Below are 21,180 nucleotides of genomic sequence, written 5' to 3'. Positions count from 1 at the left end.
ATCATAGCCTATATAAAAGCAGTTGACAGCAGCATTACTGCAACAGATATTCCACCGTCTACAGAAACACACAGGTCTAATGCTGAAACTGTCAAACTCATATCAAAAACTGTAGCAACCGAATGTTTCAAATGCATTCTGGTTGGCTTTAATAGAATATGACAGAAAGTATGATGTAAACACAAAGACGTCCGAACAAAGACATCACTGTGTGAGCACCTACAAAATGATAGATGACTTTAAAGTATTGTGCTCCTCAGAAAAATAAATAAATAAATAAATAAATAAAACTCTCGGGAACATTCTCTAAAACTTTTCAAAGTTAAATGCTGCTGACAGTGAAATGTGGATGTTCCTTCTTTCTTTATTTTGTTTTGTGTATGTATTTATGCAATTATTTTTATCCCCAGGTAACTGTTTTATTCAGTCTCCAGAGTATTGGTGACACGGACACACTCATACGGAGATGTCCTGCTGAGGGGGAAAGTGAAAAAAGAGAAGAAAAAAACAGAAGCGGCTCAGTCGGATCTCAGATGAAGGAGCAGCTGATTGGCATACACACTGTGCGGTCTACTCAACATGGGTACTTGAGGAGCACACACACACACACACACACACGCACATACACGCACACATACTGTAAACCCGCAGGCACACACTCAAAAGGGACTGCATGCTGTGTGTATGCTGCACATGATGGAAAATTACTGCTTGCCCATGATTGAGGACAGCACACAACAAATACACAGAACTACACACACACACACACAAAACAGGGGGCTTTCACACCAGCACGACTCAGCAGACACCTAAGAAATCATCTTTACCCACCTTATAGCCACTCAGAAACACTCCCTGGCTGTTGACAACACTGTGACTAGACCACCAAACAACACTCAGCAAGATAAAACCCACACAGCTCGGGTGTGTCGAACAGCATGAGCTCCACACATCACCCAAAGAGACACACACACACGCACACTACCTCGCTCTGTAGGACAGGATGTGCATCTCCAGAGCTGCTGCCTCACTTTTCTCTTCAGATGTATATGTGTCTTATTTGTTATGTCTTAATAGCATTCAATGACAAAGCAGTGAGAAGCCATCTAAAGACAAAACACAAAAATATGACACGATAGACGCACACACATACACACAGATACACAAAGACACACACACACACATTCACAGCTGATGCCTGCAATGAGATTTCTGATGACAAAACCATTTGTCAGCGATGCCAAAACCAATGACCATTGAAAATACATCACAAAATGACACAAAATTGCTTCAAAGTGAAAACGGTTTTCTGTAGAGCATGAAAAAACACACACTCTCTCTCTCTCTCTCTCTCACACACACACACACACACACACACTCACTCACACACATACACACTCACATTATTCTACTCCAGCAGGAGCGTTTGAATCCCCATTTTAGTCACATTTTATTAGTTTCATGTCAGTTATTGCTGTAATTTATGTCTCACATCGCTCACAATGTAGAAGAAACAGCCAATGGCAAAAAGCAGAAAATACACTGGATAACATCACAGTAACTGTCAGGTGAAAATCTTTGGTCTGCAAAACAGCATTGTTCCTTTTCCAGATAATTCTGTCACAATTTACACATTTACTGCAGGTTTGTATCTTTGACTTTTGCCTGCTTGAAGAGTTTCTGGTACTTTACCTCAAGCTAATACATTTGAAAGAAGTGGAGTTATGAGGTTTTCACACCACAACAGAAATACAGCTTCGGCCTTAAAGAGCAATATAGACACAGACACAGACACAGACACACAGACACACACACACACACTCCAGCATGCCTACCTTCTTCATGCGTCCACTGCGGGTGCCAGTGAATGCCACAGTGTGCCCGCGGTAGTCATAGGCCGCCACAGAGGTCATGCCATCGTCCTTGTCCACATAAAGCGGGATGCCCTCGATGGCGGTGGTGCCCCCTAGAGGCTGGTTGAAGTCCTGGCCGCAGAAGTTGTCATCTATCTGCAGCGGCTGGGGTTTCGGGGGGATAGAGGGAGAGGAAGCCATTAACTCAACCATTAACACTTTTTAAATCCCTTCTCTCCTTAAACTAACATTAATTCTTAAAGAAGGAGGAGGCTTTCGATCTCCCTGGCACTTAGCGCACGTTTTATGGTGCTGGAGTGAAGCCAAGTCGGTGCAGATTTAGGGAGAAATGGTAAGAAATTAACGGCCATTACTGGAAAAATGAACTTCAGTTTCATCAACTCCCAACAGCTTTATTTATTTTTATTTTTTTGAAAACTGATCGACAAGCCAGTGACATTTGTCTTTCATTGAAGACAAAAAGCACAGTAACATGCAGCAAAGGCCTCTGTGCCACTGATGCCCTCCCCTCCACTACAGCATTTGATTATTTCATAGGACATGATGTCAAACCAAGCAATTAAGCGTCTCAGCATGGTTCAGACGGATGAACAGTTGTTCGCTAATGTTTTAAATATTGATTTCTTTGTGTACAGCTTTGCCAATGTAGCTCCTAATAAGACACAAGCCAATACAGCGAGTGAGTCAACTGTAGCTGGAAAAATGGAGGCGAGAGTGAAAACATGAGCAGGACACCGGAGGAGATCACAGAGAAATGACAGGAAGTAAATTATAGGTCAGATTAGCATATCATAATCAAAGTGTCTCATACAGACACATCGCCTCAGTGATATGCTGATATGTCACGCCTGATTTATGAACGTGTGTGTGTGTGTGTGTGTGCGTGCGTGTGTAATTGGCATATCATTAAAAGCATGCGATAGCTATGTACGCATCAGGAGGTTCCCCTTACTCTGACATGTGTAACAGAGATAATCAACAGCGACTGAGTTACTTTGAAGGCCTTACACACACGCATCAAGTGTGTGTAGGAAATACACACGTCTGGGGCCTCATTTCTAAAACAGACTTATGATCTTATGCATGATTTCAGCAGAAAACCACATATAAGCAGTTATTTACGCGTCACTTACGCGTCCAAGCCTGTGGTGAACTTTGCATGAGCTTTGTAAACAATGTGATTATTATCAATTAACCACGCTTTTATTCCTTTCTAGTTTAAGGTCAGACCATTTCTTTTTAATATCAGCCACAGTTCTGTCTTCCTGGTCCACCTTGTTGCTGCAGGTTTTGGCTTTATTTATCAACCCACTATTCAGTCCACAGAATATGCCTGGCTTCAATCTCCTCTGCTGTCACCATGAAGATGATCTCGTCTTCCAAAAGCTTGCTGTTCTCTTGTACTCCTGACTGAACCCTTATTTGTGCTGGCATTACATGAGGGGACACAGCAAGGCAGGTGCCATCATTTTAACTTGATTTTAGTTTACAGATCACAGGTGTGGAAGTTACACATGGGGTTTAAGCAAGGTTTTTTTATGCTCAGCGTCGTTCATGAATCAAATGTGAGCACAGCGTCGGAAATGATCGTAAAGACAAGTTTAGGTATGAAGCCCCATGTCCACACAGTTCTGAAAGGAGATTTAACAGATGCACACGCATACACGCAACATACTTACTAAATAACATAAAGCTTTCACCCAAATGCAGAGCAAATTTAAACAGAATTGTCAGGAAATCAGCATAAGGAAATGCTAATTAAATGCGTGTTTCCGTCCACTTATGTGAATATCGAGACAAACAGTTTGTGGCACTAACTCTCCAGTCTGATACCATTAAACTATTACAGAAGAGTGCAGGACGAGATGATGTGATTAAAGGAGCGCCAGGCAAACCTCAAACGAATGAAGACATGATGGAAATATGCCATTTATGGCTGTTTCCGGTGTTCATTTGAGGAAGGTTACAGTGTCACACATTCAATGCTTTCATCTGATGCTATTTTTAGTCTCTCCAGGCATTCACATGCTCCATGTTCATCATGATGTATTCGCTATGTTTGGTTCCATTGCACTTTGTCACAGTTGTATTCTCTCAATACAGCAACTTCACTTCAGCCAAGCTTGAAAAAAACCTTGCAATATCCACTTTTTTTTACGAGCCAAATGAAAACGTGCATAAAAACAGATGGATGGAAGCCGCTTACTATGGGAACTCACATGCGGACACAAACACAAAATAAGGAGCTAAAAATATACATTAACTTTCACTTGAACAAATATGCAGGATCACATAAACATTCATGTAAAGACGGGAACAAAGTGCATGCACGCACACACACACACACACACACACAGAAGCAAGATTGAGCCACCCACACAACACAAATTAACATGCCAGCTTTCTCTTGTTCATTACAAGATGCATCGTCTCCATAGAGACTAATCAATCACCCCATCCCCCCAAAACAGCTGAGTTGTCAGTGAACATGTGTATTATTGCACATTTGTGTGTGTGTGTGTGTGTGTTGCAGGTTAAAAAAGGGTTGAGAAAAAGTCTGTGGCAGACGTCAGAGGCACCCATACACACGGCAACAAAGAGACAACGTGAGAAAGTGATGGAGAGAGATGTATACACAATGCTTCAGCTTTTGTGTGATTTACATACACATGTTCTCAATTTTGGAACTTTTTTGTGAGTAATTTGAGAGGAAGGACAAAGGGAGAAAATCAAGAGTAGACATGAAGTGATGCAGGGCAGATGGAGACAGATATGAAAAGGAGGGAATAAAAGACAGGAAGGAGGAAGACGATGGGAAGGAGTATGGAGAAGAGAGAGAGAAAGAGAGCGGGGGGGGGGGTGGCTCAGTGACAGTATGAACCCTAGCCTTGGCTTCCTGCCATGCAGTTCCCCTTGTTTCCTCTGATAAAGACAACAGAACCTCCACTCATTTCCTCTCTCTTTCGCTCTGCTCTTTCCTTCCATCCCTCTCTTTCCTCCTCCTGCTGCAAATCCTCTTCTTCACTCTTTTCTCTTTTACCATCTCTGTGTCCACATATTTCTCTTGTCCCTTTCCTCTTTTTTTTTTTTCTTTCACGGTTCACAAGGACTGGCCAGTGGGAAAATCATGTCCGTCCCTAAATGGTCGCTCTTTTTCTCATTGCTTTCACATGCCCGCAGCTCTCGGAGAACGTCTTTTTTAACTTCCTTCCTCCCTTCAAGAACATTATCAGGATGTTGATCCCGGGCTTCGAGCATTTACAGGTCACATGATTGCTGAGATAAATAACTATGTGTAGTTGCAGAGGTCTTTCCACCATGCTGAGAGTAACTCAAAGGGCATAAAATAAAGACTTCTGTTGCATGATGATCAAAAGCATTGTTACTGTGTGGTAGAACAACACATCTGAATCAAAACCACAAGTGTTCTGCTCCCCTAACAACCTGGCCCGCTATCCTCTTTGTGTCCAAAGCAAAACTTTTTAAGAACATGACCGCAGTAAAAATGGTTTATTATAGTAGCTTGTAATAACATAACTTAGCCTGGATTTATTTATGCCGGGCGCCTCATACTTGTAAACTAATCTGCATTCCCAGTGTCTGCCGAGCTCGCACACACAGAAGTGAGATCGCCATCTTCCCAGCGCTGTTGAAGACATGCTGAGGACGCTAATGGTTTGTTATGTTTAGCCTGACTTGCATCATTACCATAGAGTCAACAGCTGAGATTGAGGCACAGTGGAGCGTTCAGTCGACGTGTTTTCACTGCAGACAAATGTGGCCTCACACAGACCTGACATCTGCTAGCTGTTGTGCGCCTTGTAGACATGTAATTCCTACAGTGTGCCTACTCGATCATTCCTCTGCAGCAACTCACTGAGGAGACGCTTTTTCTGCCACCAATCCGGACGTGACTGAAGAACCCAATTTAAAAACAGACTTTCATCATTTGAGCCCCTTCTCTTTATTTAAATGTCAAGTCTACAAATAGGTCATTATTGAAGCCAAAAACTAAAAATCCTGACAAACATATAATAACTATCCTGATTTTTTCTTTCATTCATGTTTTATTCATGCATTTCCAAACACTCACCACACACATTGTATGCGATCCATGTACACTGAGAAACTGGCATGCATCTTGGGCAGATCGGATAGCTATCCAAGCTCAAAAAAAAATTATGTGTAAATGCATCCAAGACAAATTTGAGACCAGATTGAAACCAGTAGATGCATTCGAGCCAGATGTTGAAAAGGTGTAAAGGCATCTGTCTCCTCAAGGCCCACTCATGAGCATTTCTCCTCCCATAGTTCAACCAAGTGAGTCAACGATCTCAGCTTAAGTTACCCTGACGTGATGCTCCCGGTGCTTGTGACAGAGAAAAAAGCAGCTCCAGCAATTTCAGCGTATGCATACAATCTATCTGATCCCTGATCAGTTCAACCGCTGAATGATCTGTGAGAGAGTGACTCTGTGTGGGTGAGGCAGCAATGTGAATGAATGATGATAAATGCAATTCATCCATGTGTTTATGGGTAGTTGTTAGCTATTTATCTGTTACTGCTAACTGTTAATTTTCTGCAAATCAACTGTTCATGTGCATAAATGTTGATTATTCTGGCAGTTTGGTGATTTACAGGTAAATCACCACTACTCTCTGGACGGGAATAGAGATTTCCCAGAGCTGCATGATGCCCAGCAAAATCAAAACGAATCAGCTTTGTGGTCTGACAGATGCAGATGCACACATGTGACTACATGTAAACAAAAGTGTATCCAAAAAGCATTCTATGCAGACAAAGACACATAAAAAAGGGCCCCGTTTGGAGGCCATATGTATGTCTGAGACTTTAGAAGTTAAATATCTGGATGTCCGATCAAGATGTAAAGTCATGATTAAGACCATGACTGAATGTCTGTGGACTTTCAGGACATCCAGTCCAAACCAATTGTTAATATAATACTTCTGTCTCACCTTGGAGCAGTACACTTTCTTTCATCCAACACAAGAAAAAAACTTCTCAAATGGTAAACTTTGTCTAAACACAAATAATCATACAGGAACGAACTTACAGGTGCAGTTCTAAATTGTCAAAACTGACTCGATTCAGTAAGCAATGAGGAAAGAACGTATGAATCTGAGCAAGAATTCCAGTTTCCAGATTCAAGCTTTGATGCATTTCGGTCGGTACCGATAAAGTATTGATAGTGATTAACCAGCCTAACTGTAGACTGAGCTCTCATTGGCTGTTGGCCATTAGTTCTCTCACAGGTCACTCTAGATACCCCATCAAAAATATCAAATATGGTATGTGTCGCAGCATTGGGACGTGAGTGGTTACATTAATCATACTTCAATCATCAGCCGCATGTTTCTTGGTTATTTTCCAAACAACCAGTTTACTTTACAGTCTGCTTTCTGCCACTGCAGTTAAAGTACTGTCCTCCACTTTTGTGTTGGGTTTGGAAAGGTTATAATGTACATTGTCTGATGCAGACAGCAGTGGTATTCAGATCTTTTACTAAAGTAAAAAGTATGAATACCACACTGTAAAAATACTCCTCTACATGTAAAAGTCCTGTATTCAAATCTGTACTAAAGAAGCTAAGTATTATCAGCAAAGTTGACTTAAAGTTTTAAAAGTTGAAGCACTGCCACTGCAGAAAAATTGCCTGTCAGTGTTTTACTCTGATGTTTGTGGAAGAATGTTGCTGCTGCATTAATGTGTATGCTTGCATGTCAATGCTGCAGATGTGTAAGGCTGAGCTTATCTGCACTACTTTATACACTGTTGCGTAGTTTAATCTCCAGCAATGCATCATATTCTATAAAATCAGATGTTTGCGTCACTGTCCCGTGAGAACCACGTATCTCTACTCAGCTTTTCATGAGCTCAGAAAAACAGCCTCCTCTCAGCTTTGTGACTATGCATTTTCCAGCTAATCCAAGAGCGGCTTTAAATAGTTTATTTAGCTGAGGAGGAGGAGAATGTTCTCAGGTCATGAAGGAACACTTAATCCTTCAGTTTATAAAACAGAAGTTTTAAATTCAAATTCAAAATCACCAAATGTAGAGATATAGCACAGTACATGAGTAAATTTACTTAGTTACATTCCACAACTGAGTATTAATCAGTGCAATAATCCTTTACTGCGTCTGTAACATAAGGTGACCTGCAGTAGTCTGTTATTAGTGCTTTCATACAGTGAGCTGTATGCAGTTTGTCCCTGTTGGCTTACTGGACCTCTGACCGTGCTATTATTATTACTAGCTATAGCTCATACAGGACATTGTACATAGCATTATCACACACACACACACACACACACACGCACACACACACACCTTTGTTCTATTTCCAGGGGGTTAGACAAGGACAGAGTCCCCTGTGTTGTCCTTGCCGAAGACCTCTGCTGTACACAGGCACAGGCTGGCCCCTGGCAACACACACACACACACACACACACACACACACACACACACACACACACACACACACCCCTGCCAAACTCATGCTGGGTGAGTGATGATGGGGTGATGAGGGAAAGAGTGGGGCAAGTGAGATGAAGAGAAAGGAGAGGAGATGGGGAGAGAAAACAGGAAAAAGAAGAGGGGAGATAGGGAGCAGATACATAGGGGAAGGCTAAGGGTCAACAGCGCTCTTGTCGCCACTAATGAGCCTCAACCCAGGAAGAGAGAGAGCGAGCGAGAGACAGAGCGACAGAGTGAGGTTGGATTCAGTTCTGCGAATTGGCCATTAACCATGCAAGTTTAAGAGCTGCTGTGACCATACTGTGGTTTAGAAGATGTGGCACTGGGAAGAACACATTACCAACATTACCACAGAAACACACACACCCACACACACACACACATCCATCCATTGTAAACTATAGTTACTGAAACCTTCCACGTCTTTGTGCCTTCATTTTTCTTACTTTGCACTGAAAACTACTTGCAGAGTGTATTTGCATTTTGCTTTGTGTGTTTCAAAAGACTTTTTTCCATTTCAAATGCATACAATGCGTGTGCATTGAATTCATTATAGATGATTCCCCAGTGTACATTGAACACTGAGTTGATTTTATCACAATAGGCAGAACTTCATCTATAGCATTTATCAAACATTACACATGAGGGCTAGTGAGCATTAGTCTGTATTTCCGTGGTAATGACAGTGCAAGAAAAATAGTGAAATAGTGAACTTAAATGAATTAAATTGAAGTAAGCTTTGAAACACTGTCAAATCTATGGTGCACATTAAGCTACACAACAGGATTTGCTGATTAGGTCACTTCATCCTTCAAATCAGACCAAAACAATTGATTTCAAAAAAGCATTTATATTATGTTTAACAGCTCTGGCCTCACCTGACCCAGCACTGGAGATGGAGCAGGTCTCATAAGTCTCGGTCTCAAAGCAAGACATTTGATGGCATCACTTAAAGGAGATTGTAATGGGCAATTTTCACTATTTTTTCTGACACTATTTTGACCAAAGGATGACTCCATTTAACTGAGAAAAGAAGCAGCCCTGCAGCCCAACTTTAAAGCATTGGAGAAGAGCTTCTTTTGTGAGGCTTGACAATGAATCTTAGGACATGCACTGCTTCTTTTTTCCAGTGAGCTGGTTCGCTAATTAGTGGAGCATCATGCTGCTGCGACTTTCAGAGCTCTATCCCCTGGTCTGTGTGGGTCAACTGCATTTTGGATCTGGTCTAACTATCCTCAAATCAATTTCAGACCAGTCCATTTAAGATCAGGTCTCAGAGTTTGGATCTGTGAAGAGCTTTCCTCTTGTTCTCGCACAATTGATGCATTACTATGTGTGTATGTGGACTTCCCTCCCTCTCTCTCTCTCTCTCTCTAGCTTTCTCTGTAATTTATTGGAAAAGAAAAATCTGATCTGTCTAATCAGCTGAAATTGTCAGCAAATTTTTTGGTTTCTTCAAATCTTGATTCATGCAAGAGAGCACTGAAAAATCACATCACATAGAGAGGGAGGGAGGGAGGGAGGGAAAGAGAGCGAGTTCGAGGCAGTGATTGAGGTAAACAGAGAGTGAGACAGAGAGAGGGATGTTGTCAACATGCTCTCCAGAGAGCCAAATGTCTCAAGCATCTCCTCATCCAACACTGGCATAAACACATTGCTCCAATCCCATGGAGAATGAGCGGGTGTGTGCGTGAGTTGCTGCGAGTGTGTACGTGTTAAACATAGCTTGCGCATCATTCCCATGTGAAAAAGATAATGTCGAAGCGAGAGTTGTACTACTGAGACACGCTGGCTGATGCAATGAACAACAAGACTTGCAGAGTGGAAAAATGCATTTAATTATGTGAGGGTTAGTGAGTGTGTGTGTCTTTTTCTAATAAAGAAAGGAGATGAGATTGGACTGCCAAACTTGGGAAGTAGAAGGAAAGAACACACACGCAAACACACACATGCATACACACAAACGCACACTCTCCTGGCCTGCATCCAGGTATTTGTTGTGACTTGGCGTTGGAAGCGGAAAACAGCACTGGTTGGCCTTTAGTTTCCCCCAGTGAGCCAATATCTGCTCTCTAATTGGTTGTTAATGAGTGTGTGTGTCTGTGTGTGCATGTTTGTTTTTCAGTGTATAAAAGAAAATCTGAGTGTGTTTGCCTGTGTGCGTGTGTGTGTGTGTGTGTGTGTGTGTGTGTGTGTGTGTGTGTGACAGGGTAGGGGTGCAGCTCGAACATCTGTCTAACAGACCAGGACTCTTGAAGCTTTGACCTGCTTCCACACAAACACACACACACACTAACAAACACAAGCATGCATGCATACACATCCCACTGTTGTTTAATGCCCATTTGTGTGCATGTGGGTGAGAAAGTGAGTGCGTGTGTGTTGGGGAAGAGGAAAGTGTACAGACAGCCGCTGAAAGTTATGCACACACACAGACTGGACTTTGTGCAGACATCTGGCAGCACAGTCTGCTCTAATGGCAGCAGAACTACGAGCATCTGCATCTCACACCCACACACACACACACACACACACACATACGTGCATGCTGTCACGTGCACTCACACACAGTGCCCGCCCTCTATTACCGCAGTTGGTTTATTAAGTATTATAACAGGATAAGCACAGGATGCAAAATACACAATTTGTCACAAATTTCAAATAAGGTAGCTTGGACACTGATGCTGAATCTTGATAATGTTAGCATGGACTGTCAATCACCACCGATGGTTATGACAAGAGCTATATGGAGCACAGGACCAATCACAATGAATATCTGATTTCTGTCTCCTGTCATCACTTAAGGGTACCTTGCAGAGTTTTTGGTTGTGCCGTGAAGCAACGTTGTATCTTGAGCTGTAGTTGTATGCACGTAAGGTTGTCAAATGTAAACACTTGAGGTGATATGATACACATCCCACTTGTTTGAAGCTTATCTACGATGGCAGCGGTAATGTACCAAGACACGTAGTAACGTGCCAGGTGTCCTGGCAAATGTCAGTGAAGAGTTTAAAATATATTTCTCAATCTGCTTGACAGTTGTTTGAATGCATTCAGCATGTTTTTTAATTCCTCAAGGAAACAAAAAAAAAAGCATCCAAATCATGTCCAGGTCAGTCTTAACCAGTGGTGGAATGTAACCTTCCTATAACACTACTCTGATTTCATGCAAATGTCTACTTGTACAATTCCGATTGCAAAAAAGCTGGAATAATCCTTTCCAACATATACTCAATTGAAAACAGTACAAACATATTTAATGTTTGACCTCATCAAGTTCATTGTTTTATGTAAATATCTGTTTATTCTGAATTTAAATTTCAAACAAGTTTGGACAGGAGCAACTAAAGACTGGGAAAGTTGAGGAATGCTCCAAAGACCCCCATTTGCCTACATCTCAGAGGCAAATATTGAACTTTTTACTACACTACATTTGTTTGTTTGACAGCTTTATTTCCAAGTTACTATCAAGATTATAGTTTTCATCCCCTTCCTGTCCATGAAAACCATGTATCTCCAATGTGCTGATTTTGAATGCAAATTTTTAAACTAAAGGATTAAGTGTTCCTTCACAAACAGAGAAGCGCTGCTTCTTCAGCTAAATAAACTCTTTAAAAAGCCTGTTGGATCACAAAGCTGAGAGCAGGGTGCTTTTCTCATGAGAAGCTGACTTTTTTGAGATATGCGGTGCTAACGGGACAGCAATGCTGCAAACACATGATGATCTTATAGAACATAATGCACTGCTGTTCATTAACTACCCAAGAGTACATGACGTAGCTAAAATGAGCTAAACACTAAACATCAACAGCAGCAAAATACAGCAACACACACATTTATGGAGCAGTACTATTAATCCAAAAACATCAGATATAACAGTACACTGACAGAGACCATTGTCCTGCACAATGAGTGCTTTCACTATTCATACTTTGAGTAAATCTTGATAATAATGCTTACACAGTGTTTTCACAGTGTGGTATTTCTTCTTCCACCACTGGTTTTAACTGTGCTCCCCTCACACTGTAATACATCCTGCAAAACTGGTGAAAATCTGGCTGCCTTGGCTGAACAGCCATCACTGATTTTATTTTGGTTAGCAAAAGACCACTAAAACTATTTGGTACCATTTCATTTCTTAATCACGGACATGGAGGAAGCATGGAGATAACTGTCTGGTCTGGATTATTGCATAAACTACAAGCCTTCGTCGGTCTGACGTTGGTTTTTTTTTTGTGGTCTTTTTTTTTTTTTTTTTTACTTTTCTGTGAGTTCATGGGTGGAGGGAAGGCACTTCGACATTTCAACATCTGTTGTTTTGGCTTGGGTGAAATGAGGAGTATTAAGTTGGAGATGGAGGGAGAGCCTGGCAGCAAGGAGATGTGCTCTGGTGGAACGAAAAGCTGCAGGCGAAAGAGAGAGAGAGAGAGACTTGAGCCCCGTAGGTCAGAGTCAGAGGAATAGCTGGGATGCCAAGAGATCAACATTTATTTTGCAGCTAGATTCATTCCACACAGTTTCCTTGCTCTGTCGGTTTTATCACTCTCTACCCATGCTTATATCTTCTTTGCTTTCATTCTTTCGTTCTTTTCCCTCCCATTCTTTTCTTTTATCTGAGTTTCTTTTTCTCCATTTCCTTTTCTCCCCCTCCCTGATTGAAAACAGATGTGCCAATGTGAGGAGCTGAAACATTTTAAATGAAAAACATACAAACCCTGACTGACCTGCAACCATGAAGTGTGGACGTATGTGTGTGTGTGTGTGTGTGTGTGTGTGTGTGTGTGTGTGTGTGTGTGTGTAAAATACTTGAGCACAATACCAATGAAAGAATTTTGGTTGTTTTTTCTCCCTTTTCTCTTTCTCTTTTCTTTTCTCCTCTCCTCCCCTGAATATCTGGATTTGCACTACACAAGCAAGCGAAAAAAAAGAGATAAAATTATCTGTCAAGGCCTGGCAATAATCATGTTATTTCTCAGTTGTCTAACTTCCTCTCTAAAGTCATCCCCTCTTCCATCCTCCATCACTCAAGGCGGGGATCGGTGCACGCAGGAGGCCTCATCAGCTCCAATATTTGTCACACTCAATATACTTTAAAACACCTTGAAACGCTCTTTTGGCATAATTGGTCTAATTTCAGAGTTTAAACGAGGAGGCTGAATCATGAACGCCAGCCTGTTGCTTTAAGTACCACGCTGGTGAATTTAAAAACAAGGTGTAGTGGATTTAAAATCCCTGCCAGTATCTGCGTTTGTCAAGACTGAATCCCAGTGGGAAACTTTTCTGGGTCATAATTTCATGAAGGTGTGCAGAAAAACAAAACGCACAAAGTGGAGGAGTCCCACAGAGACTGAGCTCTGTGGGAAGAGAGGGCTCGGCTCTAACGCTCCAGTGTCAGTCGGCCACACAGGTTAATGTGGCACAGTGGGACAGCAGCTTGCTTTACCCCAGATAGCCTCGGTCATCAACTGAGCTAATTCCACATGGAAAGCTCCAGTCTGGCATGTCGCTTTTCTGGCACGGTTGACATTTGTTGACAGCAGTGATGCACACTGAACACTTTGCTTGCTGTATATTTCCTTCTTTATGTTTGATTTCAAACTGGAATTGTGAGGTTCCATATATCCACAATCCTTAAAAGTCTTAAATGTTCGTCTGGATGTCTTCATTTCAACATCGATGATGAGACACATCTCCAGAGATTTAGATTCAGATTTACAGATGTCCTGAGCAAGTACAAGGATCGTGGATATTTTAATGGTTAGGATTCAGCCAAAACAATCTCTGTCAAATGTCAAACCTTTCTCAACTATACTGTCGAGTCTAATTCAGCCTGCCATGACACATCTGCTACTTTTGGCCTATATTTACCAAATGTAGGCAAACATCACAGCTGCACATTTGCCAAAATGCTCTTTCTAAGTGACACAAACCAGATGATGCTCTTTAAACCATGCTGTCCATCTGAGCACTGCAGACCATAATCTGTGTAATCTGAACTAAAGCCTTTCCTGACAGCTTTAATCCAATTATCACAGACCACGGCAGGGATTCACCCAAATACGGAGGTCTGTAAAATACTGTATTGTAACGCTGTGTGCTGAAAGCAGTCGGCACAGGCTGACACATAGGAGGGTCCAGGAACACATTCACATGACATGACAGGCACATAACAGGACACTCATGCTGAAATGGAAACAGAATTACGAGTGACTGCGAGGCTTTTGTTTTGGGCTGACTCACAAAACTGATATATCGTAGCTAGGTTTATTATTATTAATGATATGCATCCTATGGTTATGTAAACATGTTCTATTGTACTTACAGACATGTTGCAACAGTGCTGTGCCAGTGCTGAACAAAAGTCTGGCTGAACCCATTATCATTCTGGTAGAGGGGAGAGAATGCTCTGCCCTGTTTGTATTTCCTTAAACTAATCACATTCACCCTGGACTGCACAGCTCAGGACGCAGCAAAGGCTAAAAAATAGTTACATCTGAAATAAAATGGTAACAGCTGCTAGCTTGTTTCCGTTTGTACAGTTTGAGACCAGGTTAGGGTTACGTTAATTTCCAACTTGTAGATCGATAGCCTGGAGGTCGTTGTTGTTGTTTCCCATAGCAACGCCATTTTGAAAATGTAAAAGCACATAGCTGGGCAGGAGGAGAAGGCCGACTGAAACAGGCAGCCAATGGCAGGCGCACAGTCCAGTGAGTCAGACTAGTTCAATCCAAATGTACACTTTGCATTGTTTTTAATATTAACTGTTTTCTGTGTGTGTGTTTGTGTGTGTGCATGTGTATGTTCGCACATCTCCACACCCACACACACCCAAAAGATGTCTTGAGGCTTTATCTCATCTCATGGCACCTGGTGAGCAGCTAGCAGGAAAGCCCTAAACCAGCTGGGACAGACTGCCTTAGACACACACACATACACCTAGAAATATGTGCACCTCCTGCATTCCCACACACACACACACACACATTTACACACACACACACATATGAATAATTAAAGCGACACAGACACATCAATGAACATGTGTTTGCGCAAACACACATGCAAACAGTCATGTCTGTCATGAACCCACACAAATACACATACATACAAACACAGCATAAATGCCCATCAATAAATAATTACACTGTTCAACAGATGCTGCAGGTCCACAGTCTGTGAGCTCCTGGACGACCAGCACAGGTTTGTGTAAAGGAAAAAAGTCACTGGCTCTTTGACCCAGTCAACCAGCTGTTGAAGATCCAGTATGAATGAGACGTTCTGTCCCTCTGAGCAGATCGTTTGGTGAACTCATACATGATATCTGACACAGAGACAAGCAAAGTTTAGGTTTCATCAATTGTTGCACCACTTAACCACGTCTAACTCTCGTCTTTCTTGACAGATAAGAGCTGCTCTATTAAAAATTCTCATATTGAGGTGTTTAAACTGAAGCATCGCTGTTGATATACTGCAAAATCTCTTTCAGGCTACTGGTGAGTTTCTGAGATAAAAGGTGACTTTAGGTCCAGCTTTACAGCTAAGCAGCCACACGCTGTGAAACACTCCAAATCCATAACAAGCTGACACTCTCATGAGCCCATAGTAGCCATTAATCCATTTTGTCATGTGCTAGGGTTAACAATGAACACCACTGTGCAGTAAATTTAGTTCACAGGCACCATTCATACTGTAGTTGGATCTGAGAAATTCCCCTGTCGCGAATTGACTATAAATTAGGAAGTTTTCACAGCATGGCGTTACACCACGTGATTCAGCCGGAGGCGAAAAATAAGACAGAAACATATGGGGAAGTGTTACAGCTCAAGTCATTAAAATGCTCGAAGTATGTGATATTTTGCTGTGTCATGCATAGAAACGTCTCCAGAGACTAGAGAGAAAACTGCACCTCATCAGAAAGTGTTTCCCCTAATGGGCTGTATTCTAGACAGCATTTGACAGCAATTCACCTCAGCACGGCGTGTATTTATCACTGCACTGCCAAAAAAAATCATCTTTACAAGTCACTTAGTCTCCCACTGAGTCATAAAAACTTGAGCTCTTTAAAACAAGGGGGGATTCTACCTGTTGCCTGAGATAACACCATCTGTTTTCAGACCTGTTCTTCAAACAACGTGAATATCTGGCAAAATATGAGGGAGTGTTAGCTCCTGAGACAGAGATGAAGCACAGCGCCGCTCATTCTGTATTATCTTATCAGGCTCCATTCTTGTAGTGGCCCAAATTGTAATCCAGTAATGCCAAGTAGTTGCAATTAGGCAGGAAGATTTAGGATATAAACCCGCTCATCATTCTTGGCTTTAGAATTATTTGCTCACATTTCTCTGTCCTGTAAGTTTACCACCTTAAATTCCCATTTGAAAGCATCTTTTTATTGATTATGTCCTCTGTGTTCCTAATTACAGAGACACAGAAGTCTCCTGGAAGATGTAAAGCTTCACTGATTCATATTCTGATATTAACAATGGCTTAAATGCGTCCGTGACAGCGAACAGCAAACTTCAACATCATCATCCTGCCTGTCAAAGCGGCCAGTTACACAGTCAACAACAGGGAACCAATGCATGAGAACTGGAGGAGATGAAGACGAAGAGACGGTGCCTGGGCTCGGCCTACAGATGTGACCCATGACCAGTTCATCACAGTAAAATCAAATGCAGCACAGTGAGGATACAGACATTTCATAGAGGAGACTAGTGTGCATGACCTGGCTCTATCTGTCGGCTCGTCAGTATAACAGAGACTCCAGTCTGCAGTGTAGTTCACACACTTCACTGATAAACCACAGAACTGTACAGTAACATTAAAATTTTATATCACGTCCACACTTCTGTTCATATCCCCCCACTTCCTCTCTCTCTGCTGCGAGGCTGTATCACTCTTTTCCATCCACTGATGCCTTCTGTAATGTCTGGTTTTTCGGGGTGCTGCAGCCCCTTCAGCAACCCTTACTTGCTGTGTGCGTGATCATGCTCATCCAAGTCAACTGGAAGTGCTCCAGCTGCAAGTCACAAAACATTGTATTCGCTAAAAATGAATGAGACTTTTACTTCTGGTATCCTGAATGTCTGACATAGCTTCTCCCACTCTGCCACTCTATAAAATACCCATAATTCTGCAAAAGACCGAGCACTGACATACAGGAATATCCTGGTCAATTTCACCTACCTAATTTCTATTAGCTATGACAAGAGGTTATCCAGGTCAATGTAAAGCAGTCACCTCATGAACAGACAACTTTGCTATAACAAATATTAAGAAAATAGCAATGTGCATGATGTAAGTGCAGCCAATAGAGCCTTGACATTCTCCTGCCAGCAGGCCCAAAGCCTGATGCAATGTGGGTGATCCATCCACTGAGGCACCAGCTAACGGTAATGAGACTGAAGATACAATAGACAGATAGAGAGAGAATGAAACAGTGAGCGGGGACAGAAACACATACAAACACACACACACACACACACACACACACACACACACACACACACACACCAGTCACCAGCCGCCTGGAAGACAGAATACAAAATGCCACAGAAATAGACTATAATCCTGGCCAGCAGTGATCAGCACTGATAAATATTAATAAACACTATTATGCTCAGAGAAAAACAGAGACAGAGTGAGCAAGAGAGGGAGAGAAAAGAAAGAGAGAGAGGGGCAGAGAGAGGTAGAGTCAGATAGAGAGAGAGGGCAATAACAATAGAAGAGAGTCTTCTTGCTCTGTTATTGCAGGCAATTTTCCCTGTGACGTCCACCTTGTAGTTCTGCAGACAATATGGACTCGTGCACACACACACGCGCGCACGCACGCATGCATGCTCACACACACACGCGCGCACACACACACACACACACACACACACACACACACACACGTACTTCTTATTATCAGCCCATTTTCCTCTGTTTGTTTTCGCTGTTGTTTTGTCCCTCTTTGGAGGCCAGGATAAGAGGGGGGCACACACACACGCACACACACTCGGAGAAGTAGAAAGAGAGGAAGGGATGCAAAAAAGGGAGATAAAGTGAGTCCTAAACAAACAACATACACACAGAGGATAGTATCTGCCTCCCTCTGTCTGAATCAGTCTCATTAGTCATGCTGAGGCTGTAGCGTTGCTGGGTCGGCCTGCTTACAGAGCTATAGAGCTGGACAGCAGCCCACAGCCAGCGAAGGTCACCCACCACTCAGTTTAACTCCCACAGGACCAACACTGGCCCCTTCCTGATAATGAGTGGACAGAAAGATGCACAGGGAGAGCCCTGCAGTTTGAGCCACACCCGTCATGGTGTGTGCCTGTAGGCGAATGTGCCCACCCAGACTCAAAAGGACAGAAACGCAAACCCAGCGTCACGATGAATCTCGAATGATGTGACAGTGAGATCTACTGAGGAGTCTAGGGAGAAAAGGAGAAATTGCATAATCTTGCTCCACGGTGATATTGACAGAAAAGTTTAACAAAAGGTTTGAACGCAGCAGTAGCAACCCAAAATAGTGCATTGTAAGACACTTAACCTGACGGGTGATTTTGAGTTTTGTTGACCAAAGACAGCAGGAAAATTCTGACCGTCAGAAATTTAGGACTAAATTCTCACATGCTGCTACGACCCTCATCTACAAACTGACCAATCAGAATAAAACATGAAATAATGTAGAATACACTTGCCAGCCTGAGATTTGTTTTGCATTAAGTCTAGACTGAAAAACATGCAAGTAAACACAAACCAGAACAATGGAGGCAAAACAAGGAAGGAGTTTGTGGGAAACTCTGCCACAGAAGAAAAGTTTGCAGAGCGGTGGCGGTTTCTGATGCACCGGAGCGTCAGCACTGTGCCTCTGCTCTCGTGGACGTTTTCTATTTACATTGTAGCACTGTGATTCACAGCACATCTTACATGCCTCAAACTGATATCGTATTTTCTGACAGAGCGGGCGACCAAGGTTTTCTCCGATCCATCTTGCACAGTGTGACATGAATGAAACGTACCGCATGTGACTGTTGCTGTAGCACAGCCTAAAGGCGTCTTTCACCACAACACAACTCTTTCGGTCTTTGTCATTTCTTTTCCTGCTACCCTAATAAGCACATTTAAGAAAAGTGAGCCTTTGAGGGTGTCAGAGGTGCATTTGTCTGCATTAACCTCAACTTGCTCCTGACGGTCAGAGCAACACGCTGCACCATCAGTGCCTGAGTGTGTGTGTAAAAGGGTGAAAACCCTGTAAAGCACTTTGGATAAAAGCGTTTGATAAATGCAGCCCTTTACTATTTCAATTAGATGGTTATGAGGCCTGAGGATATAAGGAGCACCTTCTTTATATCACTTCTATCACTGGAAAAATTAAGTCACAAGTCCCAACAGCATGTGTATGATGTACATGTATTCCCATTTCAATAAGTTATGACTCGGAGAAGATGAGGTGCGGTAATAGACAGACTGCACCAATAGCGTTCTTAGGGTTAACAGCCACTTCCATGCTGTTTAACGTTAACCAGGCCTCACAGATCATGAACGAAGGAATGTTTTCTTGGTTACAGCCGGACTATTGTCTATCTGTATGGTCACATTTCTGTCCATTTGTCTTGCATTATCCCATTTCTCTGTATTTCACATCAATCACATCTTCCCCCGTGTAATCAGTTCATCCTGCCAATACTGACTAAAAAGCAAGCATGCAAACCAAGCAAACAGACCTCTCAAATGTGACAGGACACTGTAGCATGATAAATACGATATAGCAGGATAAAGTTGCCTTCTTACTATGTAGTTGTCCTAAATATACTCAGTGCTTAAAAAGAAGTGCTTAAGCTCAGCTAAAATCGTGGATGGCACTGTAGAGACCGTCAAGGACTGAAACATCATACAAATGACCTTTTCTCCTGTATATGAACGATACAACCTCAGCCATAAGGAAAACTGGACTTGGACTGAATTCAAGTCAATTTTAAACAGGGTGTGTAATTGTGACTATAAAGTTCCTGGTTTTAGTAGCTATAATCCTGATACAGGTGGCCGATGATAATCCACTGCTATAGGAATGTGAGAGTTGTATAATAATTTGCAATGAAGATGAAAAGATTAACTTGCTGTACATCGTGATACACTTTGATAGCTTCCAGGTACAGAGGAGTGTTGACTGACTGACCCGACCTTGTCTCTTGAAATGAGGCGGTATGAAAGTTTCGAGTCACTGTCATGTTCCACATGACACTAGCACAGAGGAACGAGCTGTCAGGAACCACTGAACGTGCCTGTACGAGGAGTTGATAAATTCGTCACAGCAGCATCCCAGAGCGAGCCGTGCTGACACGACCTTGATCGATCGCAGGCAGAACGACAGATGGCCATAAAGGACAATCATGTAACCATACGCTCATTAGCATAATTACATGCACATACAGTACACTTTTTACAAGGCCACACGGCACTTGCACAGCACCGGTGGGCTTGTGACAGAGATGTAATGTTGTTATTGTCTTGCATGAGCCGTGATACTTTTTAAAAGAAAATGGAATTAGCAAACATAGCAAGAACATGCTGAATGTATTCATTTTTTTGTCAGTGTCCACTTGAACACAGACAACGACTTTCTTCCATTTAGCAAGAAATGATGGCCAATTTCTCCTCTAATATATTTCTTCTGCAGTGCAATACAAGTGGGAGGTTGAAGGTTGCTGAAGCATATATGTGACAATACCACTATAAATGGCAGCGGGGCAGACAAGTGATTAAAGGGGTCTATTAATGGAATAGCCACAGGTTCAATCTATACAGCCGCCATGAGGCCAGTC

General features: G+C 42.3%; 1 protein-coding gene across 2 annotated transcripts in view; it reads right to left on the bottom strand.

The window, feature by feature from the left end:
* LOC143326616 (plexin-A1-like) overlaps nucleotides 1–21,180 on the bottom strand; it is a 249,698-nt gene that overhangs the window by 188,200 nt on the left and 40,318 nt on the right. For both annotated transcript variants that reach the window (XM_076740331.1, XM_076740332.1), the window contains exon 3: nucleotides 1,836–2,018. In XM_076740331.1, coding sequence (XP_076596446.1) covers nucleotides 1,836–2,018 — 183 coding nt within the window. The remainder of the gene's footprint in view (nucleotides 1–1,835; nucleotides 2,019–21,180) is intronic.

Source organism: Chaetodon auriga, chromosome 10, assembly GCF_051107435.1.
Source record: "Chaetodon auriga isolate fChaAug3 chromosome 10, fChaAug3.hap1, whole genome shotgun sequence".
NCBI lineage: Eukaryota > Metazoa > Chordata > Actinopteri > Chaetodontiformes > Chaetodontidae > Chaetodon > Chaetodon auriga.
The sequence above is the reverse complement of the archived record's forward strand: the minus strand, read 5'-3'. Positions and strand labels throughout refer to the sequence as shown.